We start from the raw sequence: 21333 nt of genomic DNA on the forward strand, positions 1-21333 counted from the left end.
TTTTTTTTTTGTGCATAGCCAAGCCATGTTAGTGAACCAATCGCTTGGCTAGTTTCCATGGGGTTGTAGCTAATTTACATAGCCAGATCGGAAAATAGGTGATCGAGGGGAAAAATATGCAGTGAGCCATTTTGTGTATCAAGTCGTCAAATGCGATCGTTGCTAAAGCTATCAAGTTTAGCAACAATCGCTGGCTTTAGTGCATCTGGACCCAGGTATGGCCATTCTTAGAAATGAGCAAATAATGACAAATATCAGAATTTATAATTGAAACACAAAAGCATTCAGTTACAGTGTCACAGGGAAGGGTAGAGGTGGTGGTGGGTTGGGGCATGGTGAGAAATAGGGAGAGATGGATGATGATCAGAGGGTGATAAAACAGTATAATTTTATGATTTATAATGTGATAGGAAACAGATCTTTAAGTCTTCTCTGGTGTGAATCAAAATATTTCATAATTGTAACTTCAAATGTTCCTAGATAAGTTCTTTTTTAAAAGTAAATGACAATCCACATATGCCTATATGGATTACAATAAAAACAGCAAGCAAAAACAAAAATAATGCAGACAATATGTACAAGATGCAGGCTAAGTTTATTTTACCCAATGTTAAATGCGGCTTGCTGTTTCTGTACTGCAGACACCGTTGGATTTCTTTTGTTGTTTACAATAAAAACACACATAATGTAAACAGCTCACATATACAACACTACACAACAGATATAAAAATGCTCACTATCATCATCAAATACCAGACTATGATAAATATGCATATATTGTCTTAAATGCCTGCACAAACAAGTGTGTTTTCAACAGCTTTTTAAAATTTGTTCTTGAGGCACATCATAAAATATATTTTTAATATTCTTACCATAAAGTCATTGAAGCAGTGCTCTAGTCTTACAAAGTGCTTTTCCCAAAGAGATGTCACCCTGGTTAGCTCAGTGATGTTTAGTGTGATGCCTCTAGTCTCATAAGCTTAACCAAATTTAGGGCCAATCCCCTCCCTTTTCCCTTATGGGCTCCCACATAATCTTTAGGCAAAAGCTTAAAACAAAAACAGTGTTCCAAAGTTCTTCAGGGCTGATCACACTTCTCAGCCCCTAATCCACAGAGTATTGTCACAAAATTTCTCTTCAGGAACCTCCCCTCCCCCCCCCAAAAAAAATGCTGCAAACAGTAAACAGTTTTAGTAGCAAACAATTCTCTAATCCCATCAATTCAGAAGCCTCCCTGATCAGCTACACTCAGCTGGCTTCACAGATTTATTAATTACGCTCTTGTGGAAAGGGGATTATACCCTACCCCCTCCTCCCTATGAATCCCTTCCTCAGCTAAAAGACCAGTATAGGGATGTAGTTAGCAGTCAAAAAGAAAATTCACCGTTCCAAGGCCTAGATTCACTAAACTCACCATTGTTGGGTGATCTGTGGCCGAGTTTTGCCAAGGGACTGATCCACTAAAGAGTCCTCATGCAAATTATCTGATCGGACACATGCCCCACGGAAAGCTGCAGAGCGATTGTGATGCACGCACAGACCATCCTAGTTGGCTATAGATGCAATCCGTGCACGCACTTGCTCTCCGTACAAGCAAGGTCAAAACAAAGGGGGAGGGGTGGCATAGGTACAGACAGGTTGACATTATGCAGCTCCCATAAGGAATCATTTATGGAACAGAACATGCTTTGCAGCCAGACTACAGAGCAGAACACACTTTAAACCCGCAGATTGGCAGAGAGGCAGGGTGGAAGAGAGCAGGGAGATTTCAGGGGGGCAGAGAGCAGGAAAGTCGGCAAGGACAGTAGCGACTGGTTTTCAGCAGTTGCTTCATTTATGATCGGCAAACCCAATTGGTGTTCCTTCTTCTGTTTAGTGAATCGCTGCCTTCCTACTTATGCATGCCATTTCCCCTCATTTGCATGTGCGGATCAGATTGGTTAGTGAATCGGGTCGAGGAATGCTCGCAGACTGGTTGGGACATGATCGGTCAGCTTAGAGAATCTAGGCCCAAGTGGCTTCCTAGTCAACAGGTCAGAGTTCAAAACAGTTAAAAAAAAAAAAATTCAATCACAAAAGTACCATCAAGAAAACTCGGTTTCCTCAGGAGAATTATGTTAGTAGGCTCTGTTGAGAACTCCCAGCCAATTCTGCCCTCTGTCTCAGGAAGCTTCCTTATGAGAGATGCTAGCTCACTCCCCATTGGAACTTGGAATAAGTTAGAAGCCCATAGCATGTATGGACCTTCCAAGGGAATTGAGGGGATTTGCCTTTCCCAGCGGATCCTGCTGTTCTACCCCAACTGTTTAGTCTCTGTGGGCTAGATGCACTAAAGTCAGCTATGGTCTAACAATCGTCATTAAACTGGTTTTGATTAGTTTAGCAATGATCACATTTGCGACCCGATGCAGAAAATGGCTCACCGCATGGTTTTCTGTATGATCGCTCATTCTCCAATCCCGCCATGCAAATAAGGTCATTAATATTGAAATGCCGTGTAAATTAGCCGATCAATTGATGCTCTAACATTGCTTCGCGATGCACAAAAAAGTGATCACTTTTAGCGATCCAAAAAAAGCAGCTAGCCAAGACCAGTCGCTTACGTGTCTTATCAATAGTTCAGCCTTGAAATTAATATTTATAACATTTATACCATGAATACAGTTTATTTATTCAATTTTCTATACCATTCTCCCAGGGGAGCTCAGAATAGTTTACATAAATTTATTCAGGTATTCAAGCACTTTTTCCTGTCTGTCCTGGTGGTCTCACAATCTGTCTACTGTACCTGGGGCAATGGGGGGGATTATGTGACTTGCCTGTGTCATAAGGAGCAGTGTGGGTTTGAACCCACAACCTCAGAGTGCTGAGACTGTAGTTCTAGCCACTGCACCACACTACAATAGCAGGGACGTATACATGTGTTATATGTTCATTTTGAGCATTTATGTTGAAAGCACGTCTTATGCATGCCGGTTAACAGCATAAAATATAAAAGAGGGCAGCGAAAAGATAGGGACAATGAGAAAGCTACAATTTTTATTCTTCATGATTAAAATATGCACAATCTGGGCCAGAACCTTATACAGCACTAACCTCGTTTCTAAGAACATAAGAATAGCCTTAGTCAGACCAATGGTTCATCTAGCCCAGTATCCTGTCTTCACAGAGGCCAATCGAAGCCACAAGTACCTGGCAAAAACCCATATATAGCAGCATTCCATGCCACCGATCCAGGGCGAGTAGTGGCTTCCCCCCATTTCTTTCTCAACAACAGACTATGGACTTTTCCTCCAGGAACTTGTCCAAACCTTTTATAAAACCAGCTACATTAACCACTCTCACCATATACTCTGGCAAAGCATTCCGGAGCTTAACTATTCTCTGAGTGAAAAAATATTCCTCCTATTGGTTTTAAAAGTATTGCTCTATAACTTCAAGTGTTCCCTAGTCTTTGTAAATCTTGATGCAGTAAAAGATCAATCCACTTGTTACTTTTTCTACACTACTCAAGATTTTGTACATTTTGATCATATCTCCCCTTAGCCATCTCTTTTCCAAGCTGAAGAGTCCTAACCTCTTTTAAGTCTTTCCTCATATGAGAGGAATTCCTTCCCCTTTATCATCTTGGTCACTCTTTGAACCTTTTCTAGTTCCACTATATCTTTCTTCAGATAAGGTGACCAGAGCTAAATGCAATACTTGAAGTCGCACCATTGAGCGATACAGAGGCATTATAACATTCTTAGTCTTGTTTACCATCCCTTTTCTAATAATTGTCTTCGTGACCACCGCCGCACATTGGGCAGAAGGTTTCAGTGTATTTTCTACAATGACACCTAGATCTTTTTCTTGAGTGCTGATCCCCAAGGTGGACCCTAGCATCCAGTAACTTTGATTTGGATTATTCTTCCCAATGTGCATCACTTTGCATTTGTCCACGTTAAATTTCATCTGCCATTTGGACACCCAGTCTTCCAATTTCCTTAGGTCTTCTGCAGTTTTTAACAGTCCGCATGCATTTTAACAATTTTGAACAGTTTAGTGTCGTCTGCAAATTTAATCACCTCATAGAGGTCAAGATGGTGTCAAGAGCAGGCACCTGAGCTGGTTACTCCATTTGTTCATCCTAGCGCTTGTAATTGCGCTCCCCAACAATGGATATGGGGAAGAGGAAAGGAGCCTCCTTCCCTCACCCTTGAGCGACGGTGGCTCCACTGCGAATGGTTCAGACAACAATTGTCGGAGCATTTACTCACTCGGTGGATACTTCCCAGCCTACCTCGGGGGAGAACCCAAATCTCTCAGTAGATCTCAGTCTAGAAGCAGACCAGGTCTCATTGAGCCTGGAGCAAAGACTGGTTCCTCCCCAACCTGGAAGTGCTCCAGTGGAAGGAGTAACTGGAGAACTGTTACTCCGAGAGGGAACTAGAGTCCAGCTTAGAAAGGACAGCAACACTCGACTCGTAAGAAGAACGGGTTCAACATCAAGCTAAACAAGCTGTGTAAGAGTGGGTAACAAGCTTGTTTAGCTTGATTTAAACCCATTCTTCTTGCTATTGTGGATGATTCCTGTTTAAGCTGTGGAGGGAAACAGGGATGACCCTGTAGGATCCCTGCATTTGAATTTAAAATTGAAGTGAATGAAAGAAACGCTGCGAGTGAAAATCATTGCAGTGGGAATAAAGAACGCCCAGCTATCAACAAAAGCTAAGTGATATTTTTTGATACTGGTTGCCATAGTATTTGGCAGGAAGATTTTTCTACAGGGAGCTGTTTTTGCTGAAATTTGATTGTGAGCTAAATAAAGAGAATGTATGATATAAACTCTTCACAGATAAAGCTGGGAGTTTTTTTTGGCCTATGAAGCATAACTGAGGCCTTTTTTTCTCCCAGTTTTAAGATTGTGAAGCTTGGAGTTTTGCAGTAATGTTATTAAGGATAAGCAATACGGTGTTCCTGAGTCAATAAAAAGACCCCTGCTTATATATATACTAGTCATTAAGCCCGTTACATTAACGGGTGCTAGAATATATGTATTTCTGTCTCTCTCCCTCCCACTGTCTCTCTCTCTCCCTGGCCCCCTTTCTCTCTTTCTGTCCCTCTCCCTGTCCATGTGTCTTTCTTCCTTTCTTTCTGTCTCCCTCCCTCCTGCTATCTGTCTGTCTGTCATTCTTTCTCTGCATTTCCCTGTGCAGCTGTAACAGCATTTCCATCCCCCTCCAGGTCCCTGTGTAGCAGTAGCAGCATTTTCTCCCACCCCCCTTCCCTACTGTTACCACGATGTGGCCTGCTCCTTTTGGCCCCTTCCCCTTCCCTTCCCGCGGTCTAGCCTGCTCCAAGGGCCCCAAGTTTCCAAGTTTATTAGTTTTTAATATCCCGATCATAAAACAAATATCTGACCGGTTAACAGTAGAATTAAAAAAAAGAAGAAACTAGAAAGAGATAATAGTAAGTGCACGAAAGTGAATAAATTAAATGTAAATGACATACACAGACAAACTGGAAAGTGAGGATAAAATGGGGGGGATGGGAAAAGTTACATAATTTAGAAGAAATGAGATAGAGGGGAAGGGATGGAACGAGAAGGGTTCCCTGCAGGCAGGCCCAGCTTCTCTCTGCACGCTACTTTTTTTCCATTCTGTTGCCCTCCCTCACGTGGCTGCCTGCCTGGTCCCATTGAGCTGCTCGTGGCTGGAGTCTTTTTTTGTTGGCGCTTCCCTGCCTGCCCCACCTCTCGATCCCCGCCAGCGTTGGAAGCCTTCTCCGACGCTGGTGCGGCTCATGAGAGGAGCCGACACCGCAATCTTGTGGAGAGCAGGGAGTCCAGCGCTGGCGGCCAGTCCTGCTGGCGAGTGTAGGTAGGTGCTGGGAAGCAGTAAGGCTGGGGACTGGCGCATGCGCACTCCTGCAGCCACGGACCTACATCTCACGGATCAGGGAAAATGGAACACGCAAGTAGGAGTGCGCATGCGCGGCTAGGGTTTTATTATATAGATATGTAAGAATTGTTGAAAGAACTGTTATTGCAAACTTTCTTATGCTCCAATATTTGAGGTAATTGAAATTATCCCAAGACAAGCAGGCAGGTATTCTCACTAGTGGGTGATGTCATCCGACAGAGCCCCGATACGGATGTCTCACAAGCATATTTTGCTTGAAGAAACTCAGAAGTTTCGAGATGCCCGCACCGCGCATGCGCCAGTGCCTTCCCGCCTGATGGTCCGGGCGTGTCTCCTCAGTTCTTTTTCTTCCGCGGAGCTGAGAAGTTTACTTCAATTCTGCGCCTATTGAACCCGTTTTTTTGCCTTCTGCATCGCTGCGGTTTGAGTTCTTTTGCTCTTGCCGTGCGTTTGTTTCTTTCTTTGATTTCTTTTTCAAAAAAAAAAATTTCCTTCCGACACCGGGTCGGCCGCGTGTCTTGGGCCCCGCGCCTTCGACCTTGCGGCGGAGCTTTTCCGGCCTATGTCCCGGCCGATCATCGGTTTTAAAAAGTGTAGCAAGTGCCAGCGCGCGATTTCACTCACGGACCCGCATCGACGCTGCCTGCAGTGTCTGGGTCCGGACCACTTTCCGAAATCGTGCCGGCCTTGCTCCACTCTAACAGCGCGAGCGTTTAAGCGCCGCTGTTTTTTGTGGGAGTCGATGTTCAAGATGGAAGCTGTGTTGGATCCTTCGGCTTCAACATCGACTGGTGCTTCGACTCCGTCTGCGAAGCCCTCTGCCTCCCCTGCTGCTTCGGGCCTTCTGAAACCGACATCGTTTACACCGGTTTCGGCCTCGACCTCGGCGCCGGTGCCTTCCTCCGTCTCCTCGGAACAGGTACCGACTCCTACAGTTCCACCGGTGGTGCTCAAAGTGCTGAAGGCTGGCAAGCAGAAGCACTCGGCACCGAAAGAGCGCGGAGACCGTGCGGAAGGGCCCCCTTTTGGTGCGGATCCCTCCATATCGGCTTCGTTGCAGTCCATCTTGGAGGCTCAGTTTGTGGAACTCATGACCACCATGGGACCCCGGCTGATTGCCACGATCCAGGGTGACCTCCCAGTTCCGATTCCGAGGGGCGGGCCACCCCCCTCCTCCTCCTCCGCGCCGCACGACCTCGTTGCTCGGCGAGGAGGAGCGGCGGTCGGTGACCGGTCCCTCGAGGAAGGTCTCCTTTGGTGACATACCTCCCTTGGAGCCTTTTCCCTCGAGGAAGGCCTCCCTTAGTGACTTGCCTCCCCTGGAGCCTATTACCCCTCCCCATGACACGGTGTGGCATCCACCCTCGGGGCCTCCCAGTCCTGGGCATAGCAAGAAACAGGACGAGTTCTTCCGAACCCCCTATCAAGCCTGGGCGGCGTCTCGGGAGGCGTCGAATCTTCCGCCTCTCCGATCTACGGCCTCGAGTCCTATCTGCTCTTTGGAGGCTTCTGGGGATCAGTATACTCACCGGCGGTCTCGATCCCCCTCCAGGCATCGAGAAGGGCATCGATCCAGGCACTCTTCGAGGCATTCCTCTCGGCACTCGACTGTCTCTCCTCAAAAGAAATTGCCTCGTATGGGGTACTCTGCTTCGGCTGTGTCTCCTCCTCCGGGACCGGAGTTCGAGGACCCCGATGTTTTTCACTCACCCTGTTGTTCGCAGGCCTCTGTAGAGCCCGAGGCCTCGACTTCTTCCAGTCCTTCTCGACGATCGGCGCTGGCGGACCAGCTGTCTTTTTCCTCGTTTCTGAGACAAATGACGGATGACCTGGACATTACCCTTGATTCTGGTTCTCGATACTCCAAGGAGTACCTCGATACCATGCACTTACCTCATCCCCCAGCCGAGTCCCTGCGCCTGCCTCTGCATAAGCTCCTCGACCAGACCTTCATGAGATGTTTTGAGTCTCCTTACTCTATCCCTGCGGTCCCTGGAAAATTGGATGCTCGGTACCGCACGGTGCATCATAAGGGCTTCGAGGGACCTCAGCTTTCGCATCAGTCCCTTCCGGTCAAATCCTCTCTCAAGCGGTCTCATCCTGCCCAGGTGTATGCTTCGGTGCCTCCGGGCCGCGAGGGCAGAACCATGGATAAGTTTGGACGATGCATCTATCAGAATTCTATGATGGCGTCCCGAGTTCTGAATTATAATTTCCACTTTGCCACTTATTTGGAATTCTTTCTTCCTGTGCTTCGGAAGTTTACGCCCTACATCGAGTCCCAAGCTCGTTTTGAGTTCGAGGAGGTAGTTGCTTCGCTGTCCCAGCTTCGTCTTCAGTTGATGCAATCTTCCTATGATGCCTTCGAGCTCTCGGCCCGGGCTGCTGCCTGCTCTGTGGCGATGCGCCATTTGGCCTGGCTGCGTACCATTGACATGGACCCGAATCTTCAGGACCGACTAGCTAACGTTCCTTGTGCTGGGGCGGATCTTTTTGACGAGTCCATCGAGACAGTCACGAAGAAACTGTCTGATCATGAAAAGTCCTTTCAGTCCATTCTTCGGCCGAAACCTAAGCCTCAGCAGTCTCGACCCTCTCGACCGCCCTTGATTTATCAACGGCGTTATCAGCCGAGGCAAGCTCCACATGCGAGGCAACCAACAAAGCGGCAGCCTCCTCCGAAAGCTCAGCAAAAGCCTCAGCCGTCTACTGTCCCCAAGGCTCCTCAGCCTTTTTGACTGTCTCTTAGAGAGCATAACCAACCTCGTTCTGCCTCCCCCTGTTTTTCCCATCGGGGGGCGCCTCTATCACTTTTATCATCGCTGGGAGGCTGTCACCACCGACCTCTGGGTCCTTACTATCATCAGGGAGGAGTACTCTCTTCAATTCCATCGGGTACCTCCGGACAACCCTCCAAGAGAGTATCCTTCCAACTTGACTCTGACCGCCCTTCTTCTTCGGGAAGCTCAGGCTTTGCTTCGGCTTCGGGCCGTCGAGCCGGTCCCGGTGGACCAACTCAACCGGGGGTTTTACTCCCGGTACTTCCTTGTTCCGAAGAAGACGGGCGACTTACGGCCCATACTGGATCTCAGGGCCCTCAACAAATTCCTAGTCAAAGAGAAATTTTGCATGTTGGCCCTTGCTTCTCTCTACCCCCTTCTCGAGCAGAACGACTGGTTATGCTCTCTGGATCTCAAGGAGGCCTACACTCATATTCCCATTCATCCGGCCTCTCGCAAATTCCTCAGATTTCGGGTGGGACATCTGCATCTGCAGTATCGAGTGCTTCCATTCGGCCTGTCCTCGTCTCCCAGAGTCTTCACGAAGTGTCTGGTGGTAGTGGCCGCTGCACTCCGGAACCAAGGTCTTCAGGTATTCCCCTACCTCGACGACTGGCTCATCAAGGCCCCCTCGGTTCCGGGGGTCATCTCGGCGACCCTGTCCATGATTCGGTTCCTGCAGAGTTTGGGCTTCGAGATCAACTTCCCCAAATCTCACCTGCTGCCTGCCCAGTCTCTCCCCTTCATCGGGGCGGTTCTGGACACCATTCAGCTCAGGGCATTCCTTTCTCCTCAGCGCCTGGATGCTCTTCTTCACCTCTGCCAGTCAGTGTCCTCTCGCCAGTCCATCTCAGCGAGACACATGATGGTGCTCCTGGGCCACATGGCCTCGACAGTTCATGTGACGCCTTTTGCCAGACTTCATCTCAGGATTCCTCAGTGGACCCTGGCTTCTCAATGGTCTCAGGTGTCCGACCCTTTGACTCAGCACATCACAGTCACTCCTGCTCTTCGGCAGTCTCTGCTTTGGTGGATGACCTCTTCGAATCTATCCAGAGGATTGCAGTTTCACATTCCTCCCCACCAGAAGGTCCTCACCACCGATTCTTCGACCTATGCGTGGGGAGCTCATCTGGATGGTCTTCGCACTCAGGGATTCTGGACCAGTGCGGACCGACTCCATCAAATCAATCTTCTGGAGCTCAGAGCCATCTTCAATGCTCTTCAGGCATTTCAACATCTGCTTCACGACATGGTGGTCCTAATTCGCACAGACAACCAGGTCGCCATGTATTACGTCAACAAGCAGGGGGGCACGGGCTCGGCCTCCCTCTGCCAGGAAGCTCTCAGAGTCTGGGATTGGGCGGTTCGCCACAACACCTTCCTCAAAGCTGTCTACATTCAGGGGAAGGACAATGTCTTGGCGGACAACTTAAGTCGTCTTCTCCAGCCTCACGAATGGACGCTACATTCCAACCCCCTTCATCAGATCTTTGCTCAGTGGGGAACACCTCAGATAGACCTCTTTGCTGCTCCCCACAACTTCAAACTGCCTCAATTTTGCTCCAGGATCTACACTCCTCATCGTCTCGAGGCAGATGCCTTTCTCCTGGATTGGGGAACTCGCTTTCTGTATGCGTTTCCTCCATTTCCTCTCATTCAAAAGACTCTGGTCAAATTGAAGTCCGACCATGCCACCATGATTCTAATAGCTCCTCGGTGGCACAGACAACCTTGGTATTCCCTTCTTCTTCAACTCAGCAGCAGGGAGCCATTCCTTCTACCAGTATTTCCTTCACTGCTTACTCAGCATCAGGGATCTCTACTTCACCCCAGTCTGCAGTCTCTCCACCTGACAGCTTGGTTCCTCTTAACGTAGTTCCTCACCAGTTTTCCCAGGCGGTGAGGGAGGTGCTGGAGGCTTCCAGGAAGCCTGCTACTCCCAGAAGTGGACTAGATTCTCTTCCTGGTGTGTTTCAAATCATAAGGAGCCTCAGCGAGCCTCCCTGTCTTCTGTATTGGACTATCTGCTACACCTGTCTCAGTCTGGGCTCAAGTCTACATCTATAAGAGTCCACCTGAGTGCTATTGCGGCTTTCCATCAGCCTCTTCAGGGGAAACCTCTCTCTGCTCATCCTGTGGTTTCCAGATTTATGAAAGGACTTTTCCATGTCAATCCTCCTCTCAAACCTCCTCCAGTGGTTTGGGATCTTAATGTGGTCCTTTCTCAACTTATGAAACCTCCTTTTGAGCCTCTCAACAAGGCTCCGCTGAAAGTTCTCACTTGGAAAGTTGTTTTTCTGGTTGCCCTCACTTCTGCCCGCAGAGTCAGTGAGCTTCAAGCCTTGGTGGCGGATCCACCTTTCACAGTATTCCATCATGACAAGGTGGTCCTCCGCACTCATCTGAAATTCCTGCCTAAAGTGGTCTCTGAATTTCATCTCAACCAATCCATAGTTCTTCCTGTGTTTTTTCCAAAGCCTCATTCTCATCCTGGAGAATCAGCTCTTCACACTCTGGACTGTAAACGTGCTTTGGCTTTCTACCTGGATCGCACCAAACCACACAGAACTGCTCCTCAACTTTTCGTCTCCTTTGATCCAAGCAAGTTGGGACGACCTGTATCGAAGCGCACCATCTCCAATTGGATGGCGGCTTGTATCTCTTTCTGCTATGCCCAGGCTGGATTACCCCTTCCCTGTAAGGTCACAGCCCATAAGGTCAGAGCAATGGCAGCCTCGGTAGCCTTCCTCAGATCGACACCGATTGAGGAGATTTGTAAGGCTGCCACTTGGTCCTCGGTTCATACGTTCACCTCTCATTATTGTCTGGATACTTTCTCCAGAAGAGATGGACAGTTTGGCCAAACAGTGTTACAAAATTTATTCTCCTAAGTTGCCAACTCTCCCACCATCCCATTGAGGTTAGCTTGGAGGTCACCCACTAGTGAGAATACCTGCCTGCTTGTCCTGGGATAAAGCAATGTTACTTACCGTAACAGTTGTTATCCAGGGACAGCAGGCAGCTATTCTCACGTCCCATCCACCTCCCCTGGGTTGGCTTCTCTGCTAGCTACCTGAACTGAGGAGACACGCCCGGACCATCGGGCGGGAAGGCACTGGCGCATGCGCGGTGCGGGCATCTCGAAACTTCTGAGTTTCTTCAAGCAAAATATGCTTGTGAGACGTCCGTATCGGGGCTCTGTCGGATGACATCACCCACTAGTGAGAATAGCTGCATGCTGTCCCTGGATAACAACTGTTACGGTAAGTAACATTGCTTTATCCATTGTTATACTGTTGCCCAATTTGCCAGCTTTCCTAATCTCTGAAAACATTTCATCATCTGTCTGCTCATTCTGTCCTGGGGGACGGTAGTATACCCTATCTTTATAGTCCTTCCTTTCACACATGGAATTTTTATTCATATGGATTCCATACTTCTATCTGTGTCATGCAGAATGTTTATTTTGTTTGATTTAATTCCCTCTTTAAAATATAGCGCAACCCCCCCCCCCCCCTCCAATTTGATCTACTCTATCATTGTGATATAATTTGTACCCAGGTAAACACAGTGTCCCCTTGATTTTCCTCCTTCAACCAGGTCTCTGAGATGCCTATTATATCTACATCATCATTCAGTACTATACAGTATACTGCAATGCTCCTACTTTATTTCTTAGACTTCTAGCATTTGTATACAGACACCTCAAATTGTGTTTTTCCGTATATCTACAGGCTGCTGAGAAGATGACAGGGATAATTTGACATTCTTACTCTGCTTCCCTCTTAAGCACGCTTGGCTTTCTTTCACTATTTTTGAAACATCTCTATTGGAACTCCCTAAATTCAACAGTATCCTTCAAGGATACTCCACACCGAACCATCTGCTCCTGAGCGACTGTCTGTTTTCCCCCCCATTTTAGTTTAAAAGCTGCTCTATCTCCTTTTAAAACATTAGTGCCAGTAGCCTGGTTAAAGTGGAGTCCATCCTTTTGAAATAGGCTCCTCCTGGTGTCAGAGGGAAGGCTTCCGGGTCAGTTGTGTGCCATGTGCAGGAGCCGCTGCTCGCGGCTTTGCAAAGAGAAATACAGCTGGACAGTGGAAGTAAATGCCTGTGGGAGGGAGGAAGGCACAAATTTGGGATGCAGAACGGAAGGAAGGACAATGAAGGGCTCGTTGGGACACGAGAGGAGGAGGGGCCCATTGACACAGGAAGGGAGAGGTAGGACCCCAGTTTGTAAGTCTGATCTTAGTGCATTTCCATTAATACAAAAGAGAAAACAGACCAATTTACAGCCACAATAAAAAATAGCCTTAGCATGAGAGGCTTTTTTTTTTTTTCTTTTTAACTGCACCTTTGTAATTTATAGAATTACCCTCAAAATATGGGCTGCTTTTTTGGCTTTTCACATAGGTTTCCTGTTATGAAATTACCCTCTTAATGTTTTCATAATATAGGGACTTCTTGAAAGTTGTTTTTGTATTGAATTTGGGTGGTTAATACAGGTGGTATAAATAACTGTTCCACCTAAATTAATCTAAATCACTAGGATTTATTTCAGCAGAAATAAGTTGCTCAGCCTGAAATTCATTGCAACTGCTCCATATCTTCTCATTCAAAAACTTCTGGAACTGCTGTTGCCCCAGGGGGCTTAGGGTGTGTATGTTTGGGTGGGGACACAGTTTTTCTTTTATACTATGTATTGGCTGCTGAAAGTGAGGGAACCAGGACTTTTTATAAGATGCTATAATTCTGATGCCATCTTTGTTGCCTTATTTTATTTATTTAGAGTTTAATACTTTGTGCTGACTTTGAAGGCTAACCCAGCCACAAAGAGTTGTCTTAAATCCTGCTAGCCAAATATTGACTACCTAGATTTAGCTGAATTTTTTTGGTTTTACTGAAAATGTTCCAAATGTAACCATCCATTATCTGAACAGTCCATTGAAAATTGACTGCCATCTTTTCATTTTTTTGCAGTTTGTTGTGACTATGTTTTGGGCCCTCTACCTTTATGACAGAGAACTTGTCTATCCAAAGCTGCTTGATAATTTTATACCACCGTGGCTGAATCATGGAATGGTGAGTACTTATTGCTAGAAAAAGTCAAATCTGCTAAAAAAAATTGCAGCACAGAATCTTATATACAGTAAATAGCACTAAATTATACTAAAGAAAATGTATGGTGAAAAAAATCACTTAAGGAAACATAATAATGAGACTTTTCAAAGCCTTTTATAGAGGTGAATACCAATTTACCGGAGTAAATTGGAGTGTTCAAAAATTGTTCTCAGAGCAGTTAAAATGTGCACACATGGTTCACTATACCTGTGTCCTTACTTGTAGTAATGAATAGTGTTTCTCTGGTTGGGGGCAGAATCAGCTCTTTTTCCTTTGTCCCCTTCCCCCAGACTGGCAGGGAGGATCATTTTCTGCTGTTTGCAGGGTCAGTCTCATGATAAGAGCTGAGAATTTTTGTAGCTCTTATCTCAAGGCAGTTATCAGAAGAGGGATAGAGTAAACCCTTCTCCTGCTGTGTTTTTTGTTTTTTTAATCTTAGAACATAAGAAATGCCAGCACTGGATTAGACCTGGGGTCCATCTAGTCTGGTGATCCGCACACGCAGAGGCTCAGCCAGGCGTACCCTGGCGAATACCTTAGTCACTCGTATCCCTCAATGTGTCCTGCAAGAAGATGTGCGTCCAATTTTTCCTTAAATCCTAGAATGGTGGTTTCCTCCACCACCTCTTCTGGGAGAGAGTTCCAGGCGTTCACCACTTGCTGTACGAAGCAGAACTTTCTGACATTTGTCCTGGCCGTGTTCCCTTTCAGCTTCAGTCCATGACCTCTTGTCCGAGTCACATTTGACCATGTGAATAATGTTGTTACTTGTTCTTTATTGATTTTCCAAACAACAACAGTGCAAAACACAAATATATATTTACATATAATAATACCAAGAAAAGCACATTCATCTCACAGACATACACGAGCAATCATTTTAACCCCCCCCCCAATAATTAACAAGAAAACACAAAGCCATAGAATCTTTCAATAACCTTTCCTAATTTGAAATAATAGTGCAATTTCCTCCTCCACCCGCCCACCCTGGATGTATATGTTGAAAGGGCCAAAAATAAGATCAATTATCATTCCTTACAGAATTTTGTCAATGGTTCCCAAACATCCATAAATTTCCTATAATGTCCCTTCTCCTGCTGTTGACTTGTGGGGCTGGAGTGTACAGTGAGAGGGGCTTTAAGAGTAGGCAACCCTATGACCTGCTCAGCTTGAGAGGAGAAAGAGGAAAAAGTGAGAACTGAAGGAAAGCAGGATGATGAAGAGAAGAAAGGATGAGAAGATTAACATTTGGAAGGAGGAAGGTTTTGAAAAGGGGGGTTGTGCATTAGGCAGGAGGGAGTGTGAAGGAAGAAAGAGCTTCTAGGGGGAGAAAAAATGGATATCCTCAAGACGGAGAGGATGAGAATGAGAAAAAGATAAAGGGCATTAGAAAGGGGAAAGGACCTTTAAAGAGTACTTAAATGCTAAGTATATGTTTTGGTCCAGCTCATTTGTAGCAGGATGCCACAATGTACCTTCCTGTGTAGTAACAGGAAGAACATTCTGGTTTCCTACTCCAGAGTAGTGCCAGCTAAACTAATGAGGGATGATACAGTCTTACTGCCTAGGAAATCCCTGCTCGTAAGCATGCTTAAGATTTTGGAGGGACGTATAATAAATTGGGCTGCATTTTGATTAAAAACTTGAAATCATGATTAATCGCACAATCTAATTATTACCAGGCACAAATCCCAGCTAGAAGCCATTACAAGAAGCCATTAATTAAGTATGAGGAAATACATTAAAAATAGCTGGAAGTAAAGAACAATGTCAAAATAAACATAGTAAAATCAACAAAAATAAATACTCATAAAACATGATCCTTTAATAGTTGGACACCTTTAATATTATGTTATGTAAAACAATGCAATTTAAACAGGAGTGGAGGATTCAAAAAGAGTAATCCAACAAAAAACCCCACTAATTGAATATCGCCCATATACACCATAAGAAACAATGAAAGAAAAAGCCTTAGAATCACGGTGAGCTAAAATGTAAAAAAGCTCTACCTACATACATCACAGGCATAAAAAACCTCCAAAGTTCTAGGTTAAATCAAACAGATGGAGATACAGACTTATAAATGCACACACTGTCAATATAGTCCCCCCAATGTAGTCCCATGTTTCATGGCCAGAGCCACTTTTTCAGGGCAATGGGATCAATAAGAAGAGTGCGTTAATGTTGCTGCTTCCTTTCAACTTGATTGTGTTTGTGATATCCTAGAACAGGGGTGCCCAATAGGTCGATCGCGATCGATGGGTAGCTCGCCAAGGCAAAGTGAGTCGATCACCCAGGACTCACTTTGTCTTGGCGATCTATCGGGCTGATCAGTCTTCCTCTCCCCGACATCAATTCTGCCGTTGGAGAGGAAGTTCGGGCCAGCCAATCGCTGCCTGGCTGGGCAGAACTTCCTCTCTGACGGCAGAATTGACGTCGGGGAGAGAAATGCTGGTCGGCCCGAAGCAGGGAGAGCTTGGGGCGTCGGCGGCTTTGGGGCCTGTTATCCATTGGTGGCAGTTTGGGTTCTGTTTCCCAGTGGCAGTGGCTTGGGGAAGGGCAGGGAGAAAGAAAGAAAGGGGGCAGGCAGGGAGATAGAAGGAAAGAAGAGAAACAGAAAAAAAGAAAGGGGGCATGAAGAGAGAAAGAAAGAAAGGTCAGGGAGAGAGGAAGAAAAAGTTGGGGGAGGGAATGAGGTGTGGATGAGAGGAAGCATACAGGCTGAAAGAAAGATTGGATGCACAGTCAGAAGAAGAAAGTGCAACCAGAGACTCATGAAATCACCAGACAAGGTAGGAAAAATGATTTTAATTTAAATTTAGTGATCAAAATATGTCTGAATTTATATCTGCTGTCTATATTTTACAATATGGTCCCCTTTTACTAAACCGCAATAGTGGTTTTTAGCGCAGGGAGCCTATGAGCGTCAAGAGCAGAGCTGGGCATTCAGCGCAGCTCCCTGCGCTAAAAACTGCTATTGTGGTTTAATAAAAAGGGAGGGGTGGGTATTTGTCTATTTTTGTATGGTTGTTACTGAGGTGACAGTGCATAGAGTCATCTGCTTTGACCTCTTTGAAAAAACCCCGGAATAGGAATGATAATTAACAATTCTATGCGTACAGTGTGCGTTGTGTTATTTTAAAATTTTATTGTTGGTAGATCATTTTGACTTGGTCATTTTAAAAGTAGCTCGTGAGTCAAAAAAGTGTGGGCACCCCTGTCCTAGAACAAGCAGGCAAAGTATTTTCACACGCGGGTGACATCATCCACGGAGCATGGTACAGACAGTGTTAAAAGCGTAGTGACACTTTAAAAATTTTTTAAATCTCAAGACTGCCCATACCACATAATTGCTGGTGCCTTCCCATCTGACGACTCATGGGACCATCAGTTCTTAGGTTTCTGGAGAGCTAAGAAGCTGTGGGGGTTTTTTTGAGTCTCTCCAAGCGCATTCAACTTTTGACTTTTTTGCCTTCCTGTTCGATTTTTCCTCATTATTTTACCTTTCATTTTGGTTTTTGTCTGAGTTAAAAATTTGTCATTTGTAACTAAACATATTCTTGTTTGGGGCTTCTGGGCTCCTCTCAGCCTGTTTTCATGCTGGGAGCTTCAATCCTTTTTTGGCTTAACATTCACTCGGCTTCACCTTACCATTGAATCCTTTGACCTCACGTTGTCAGTGTTCCCCTCATTCTCAAGGGCTCCAAGTGGCTTCAAACAGTGCACTTGGTGTAGTTGGACTATTTCAGTCTCTGACCCACATAACTGGTGTGCAATGCTTAGGTCCCGAACACCGTGTTATTTCTTATATCCTTTGTTCTAAATTACAAAAGAGGTCGCTCAGGGCCTGACAAGTACAATACAAAAACTTTTCAGAATACCGGGAACATCGAGCATGTTTGCTGACTCCAGTGCCGATACTTGCCGACCACTGCTGACATCATGTCAGCACAGAGAACATTGATGCCTCCAACTATTACCGCTTCATCTCCTTTGCCTCTGTCGGGACAAGTCCATAAGAAAATTAATAAGCACAGATATCCTTCTCCCTCCAGACATTAATCTGAGTCCTCCCAAGTGTCCAGTCCATCAACACACTTGAAATATATATGCACTGAAACTCGATCACTATCTCTACAACTGGTGTCTCCTCAGAGGCATACCTTGACATTGAGGTCACCAACGCCTCGACACCTGCTGCAGTCTGTACCAACTACAGCAGTGGTACTCGCACCATCTTTACAAGAACAAATCAGAGACCTAGTACAGAAGGAATTGGCAGAGATGATGAAGTTGCACAGAGTGCAGGTACTGGCTTCAACGCATCTCATGTGAACCCAGTCTGACCAGCATTCTCATCGAACATCAAAGAATCGGTCTCAGATTTCACTGCCATTCTGCATCAAGAAGGCCTGTGGTTTCCAGGGAGCAGAGTTCTTCCTCCCATTTGAGGCGCTCATCGGGCCAACTTTGTGATACATTTCGTCGACCATCTAGATCAGTGGTCTCAAACTCACGGCCCTGCAGTCTGCCAGGTAGTATTTTGAGACCCTCAGTATGTTTATCATAATCACAAAAGTAAAATAAAACAGTTTCTTGATCATATGTCTCTTTAGCTATAAATTACAATATTATTATTAAGACTTAGCCAAAATGAAAGATTTAGAAACTTTAATAAGACATTAACTATTTTTTCTGAGGCCTTCCAAGTACCTTCAAATCCAAAATGTGGCCCTACAAAGGGTTTGAGTTTGAGACCACTGATCTAGATGTTCCGCTTATCGATACAGTCGACTTTCTCCACAATCTCAGAGCCTATGTCAATGTTCTCCTTGATGCCCTTTTCAAAGCAGGGCATCGAGGAATATGACTTAGATCTTTCACAATATTTTTCTCTGATTACTCAGACCTCTCTGCTGAGGAATCTTATAGGATCCCTTCAGACCCATCTCCACCACCTCCTCACAGAAGGTCTCCCTACTTGAAAGCTTGTCTTTTACAAGATTCATCAGGCAAATGGGCCATGCTCTCCCCATAAAAATGGAGTCTGAGGCAGAGCCAAGAGCTGAGTTGATGGACACTCTAGATTATAAGCAATGGGCAAGAGACTGTTTAAAATTACCATTTTACAATTTAAAGAAAGAAACAATGCTTAGGAACTGGGAAACTCCACTTTTGATTCCAGCAGCACCAAGGAATTTTATACTTTATATAGAGTTCAAGCCTGTCCAGGGTTTGACAAACCTCAACTCCTCCATCAGTCTCAGTGTTTTCCCCAGAATTTTTTTCCAGCCGGGTAGCATGAAAAAGTAGCCGGGTGGGGCGAGTTGCGGAAATTTGGTGGTTGGAATAGAGTCATTAAATCTAGTGGCGTACCTAGTATATATGACAGCCAGTACTGATCACTTTTTAACAATCCCCTCCTCAATATAAAAAATGTTATTTTTAGTAATAATCCATGAGTCACACAATAAGGATGCACCTAGGAAAAAGCAGCATCTTAAACACTGCAATGAGCACTAGAACGCCAACAAACACATTGTAAAACTAAACAAGCCAGATCCTATACAGTCAATTGATCCTGTACAGTCAATGCTAAAAGAAAACCATGTCCTTTTCCTACACACTTGCCCAATATGGAATAATCACAAACTAAAAATAGAAATATGTAGACAAAAAAAACTGAACTGCCAAGAAACCAGACTCTACATACAATGCAACACCACAGAAACAGTGAGACATGTCCCCTAATACTGTGCAAAATATAAAGATAGTAATGTAAATTTGAAAAATGTGATACATAACAATCACCACTTTACAAACATAAATAAAACAAATAACGAGAAATAAGAAAATACCATTTTATTGGACTAATCCATTTTTCAATTAAGTTTCAGAGGCCAAATGTTTCTTCAAAACAGTACAGTATACTGCTGTTATAGTGTCCTGTCCTGACCTGAGCAAAGGGGTTTAGTCCAGAAAAAACTGTCTTATTTCCATTTCCTATTTATAAATTTTTATCAATACAGTTACAGTACTACTTGATTCTACGTAAAGCAACAAAAAAAAAATTATTTCTACCTTTTGTCGTTTCTGCTTTAATCATCTTCTCTTCGCTCTCTTCTTTCTATTTAGTGTTTGTCCTCTCTCCCTTCCAAGCATCATCTGCCCTCTCTTTTTGCCCCTTCCATCCAGCCTCTGCCCTCTCTCTCTCTCTCTACCCCTTCCATCCACTGTTCATCCTGTCCCATTTCTATGTCCCTTCAATAAACTGTATATCCTGTACCCTTTCTCTCCTTTGTACATGATTCATTTCAGCTTCACCCCCTCCCCTGTGCTCCGGCATCTCTCTCTTCTCCTTTCCTTCCTTTCTTCCCACTCAACCCCCATGATTTGGCATCTCTATTCCCTTCCCCCATGCCCTGGCATCTCTCCTCTCCTTCCATCTCCTCTTCCCCTCCATTATCTGGCATCTCCTCTCCTTCCTTTCTTTCCCTCTCTCCTTCCTTTCTTTCCCATGGTCTGGCATCCGTCTCCTAACCCCCCCATGCCTTGACATCTCTTCCTCCCCCCTCTGTGGTCTAGTATTTCCTTTCCCTCCCTTCCCTGGTCTTCCTTCTCCCTCCTTCCCTCTCTCCCCCTCTTCCCTCTCTCCCCAGCAGCAACATTTCTCTTCCCCCTACCCCCCTTCCTTGTTTCACACACCCGTCAGCAGTGCAGCATTCAAAACTCGCTACAGGCTAAGGCGGAAGATGGGCAACGAGGGAGTCGAAGGGAGGGAGGGACGCTTACAACTTGCTGCTCTTGCTTGCTTCGGGTCCTGCCTTCATGGATCTATCATTCTTTGGCTTTTTCTTTTATAAAAATCTGGAATGATCTTCCTATAGAAATTAGACTTTTCCCTTCTGTAATAATCTTTTGGAAAACTTTAAAGACCTATCTATTTTAGAATGCTTTAAATGATAAATAAGGGATTGCAATTAATGATTTTCTTGTCCAATTATTTGCTTTCCTGTCCTTTCAATAACTTTGTGTGAATTGGATCGAGCCCCATAGTCAGGATGACCCGGTATACAAGACTAAGAATTGGATTGGATTGGAATACATGATTTCTTTTTTCTGGTGACATGCCAGGCCTGGTAGTTTCTAGCCTGCAATATAGGGCTACTTCACTTCATTACCAACTGATTCAAGGAAAAGTACAAAAGAAGCCAACAACATAAACAAAATATAATGAGGGTAAGCGGCAAAAACACCATGTATAACAGTCTAATAAATTAATGTACCTATGGGACTTAGAAAATACAGTGATTAAAACTTGACAAACACATTAGAGACCAGATCTTGTTATTGGCTTATTTATTTGGATTTATGCGCTGTGTTTTTAGGGAAAAAAAAAAAAAATCACCCAAAGCGGTTATAGCAAGTATAAATCAGACATAAGGCAATAAACATTGACTGCAGCACAAATATTAATTTCACAGTAGGCATTATGGCATCATAGTATTCTGTTTACAAGGACAACG

At 45.1% G+C, this 21333-nt stretch overlaps 1 protein-coding gene across 2 annotated transcripts in view; it reads left to right on the forward strand.

The window, feature by feature from the left end:
• AIG1 (androgen induced 1) overlaps positions 1 to 21333 on the forward strand; it is a 168582-nt gene that overhangs the window by 51609 nt on the left and 95640 nt on the right. For both annotated transcript variants that reach the window (XM_033938233.1, XM_033938234.1), the window contains exon 3: positions 13667 to 13768. In XM_033938233.1, the coding sequence (XP_033794124.1) occupies positions 13667 to 13768 (102 nt within the window). The remainder of the gene's footprint in view (positions 1 to 13666; positions 13769 to 21333) is intronic.

The sequence above is a fragment of the Geotrypetes seraphini genome, chromosome 3, assembly GCF_902459505.1.
Source record: "Geotrypetes seraphini chromosome 3, aGeoSer1.1, whole genome shotgun sequence".
NCBI classification, from domain to species: Eukaryota; Metazoa; Chordata; class Amphibia; order Gymnophiona; family Dermophiidae; genus Geotrypetes; species Geotrypetes seraphini.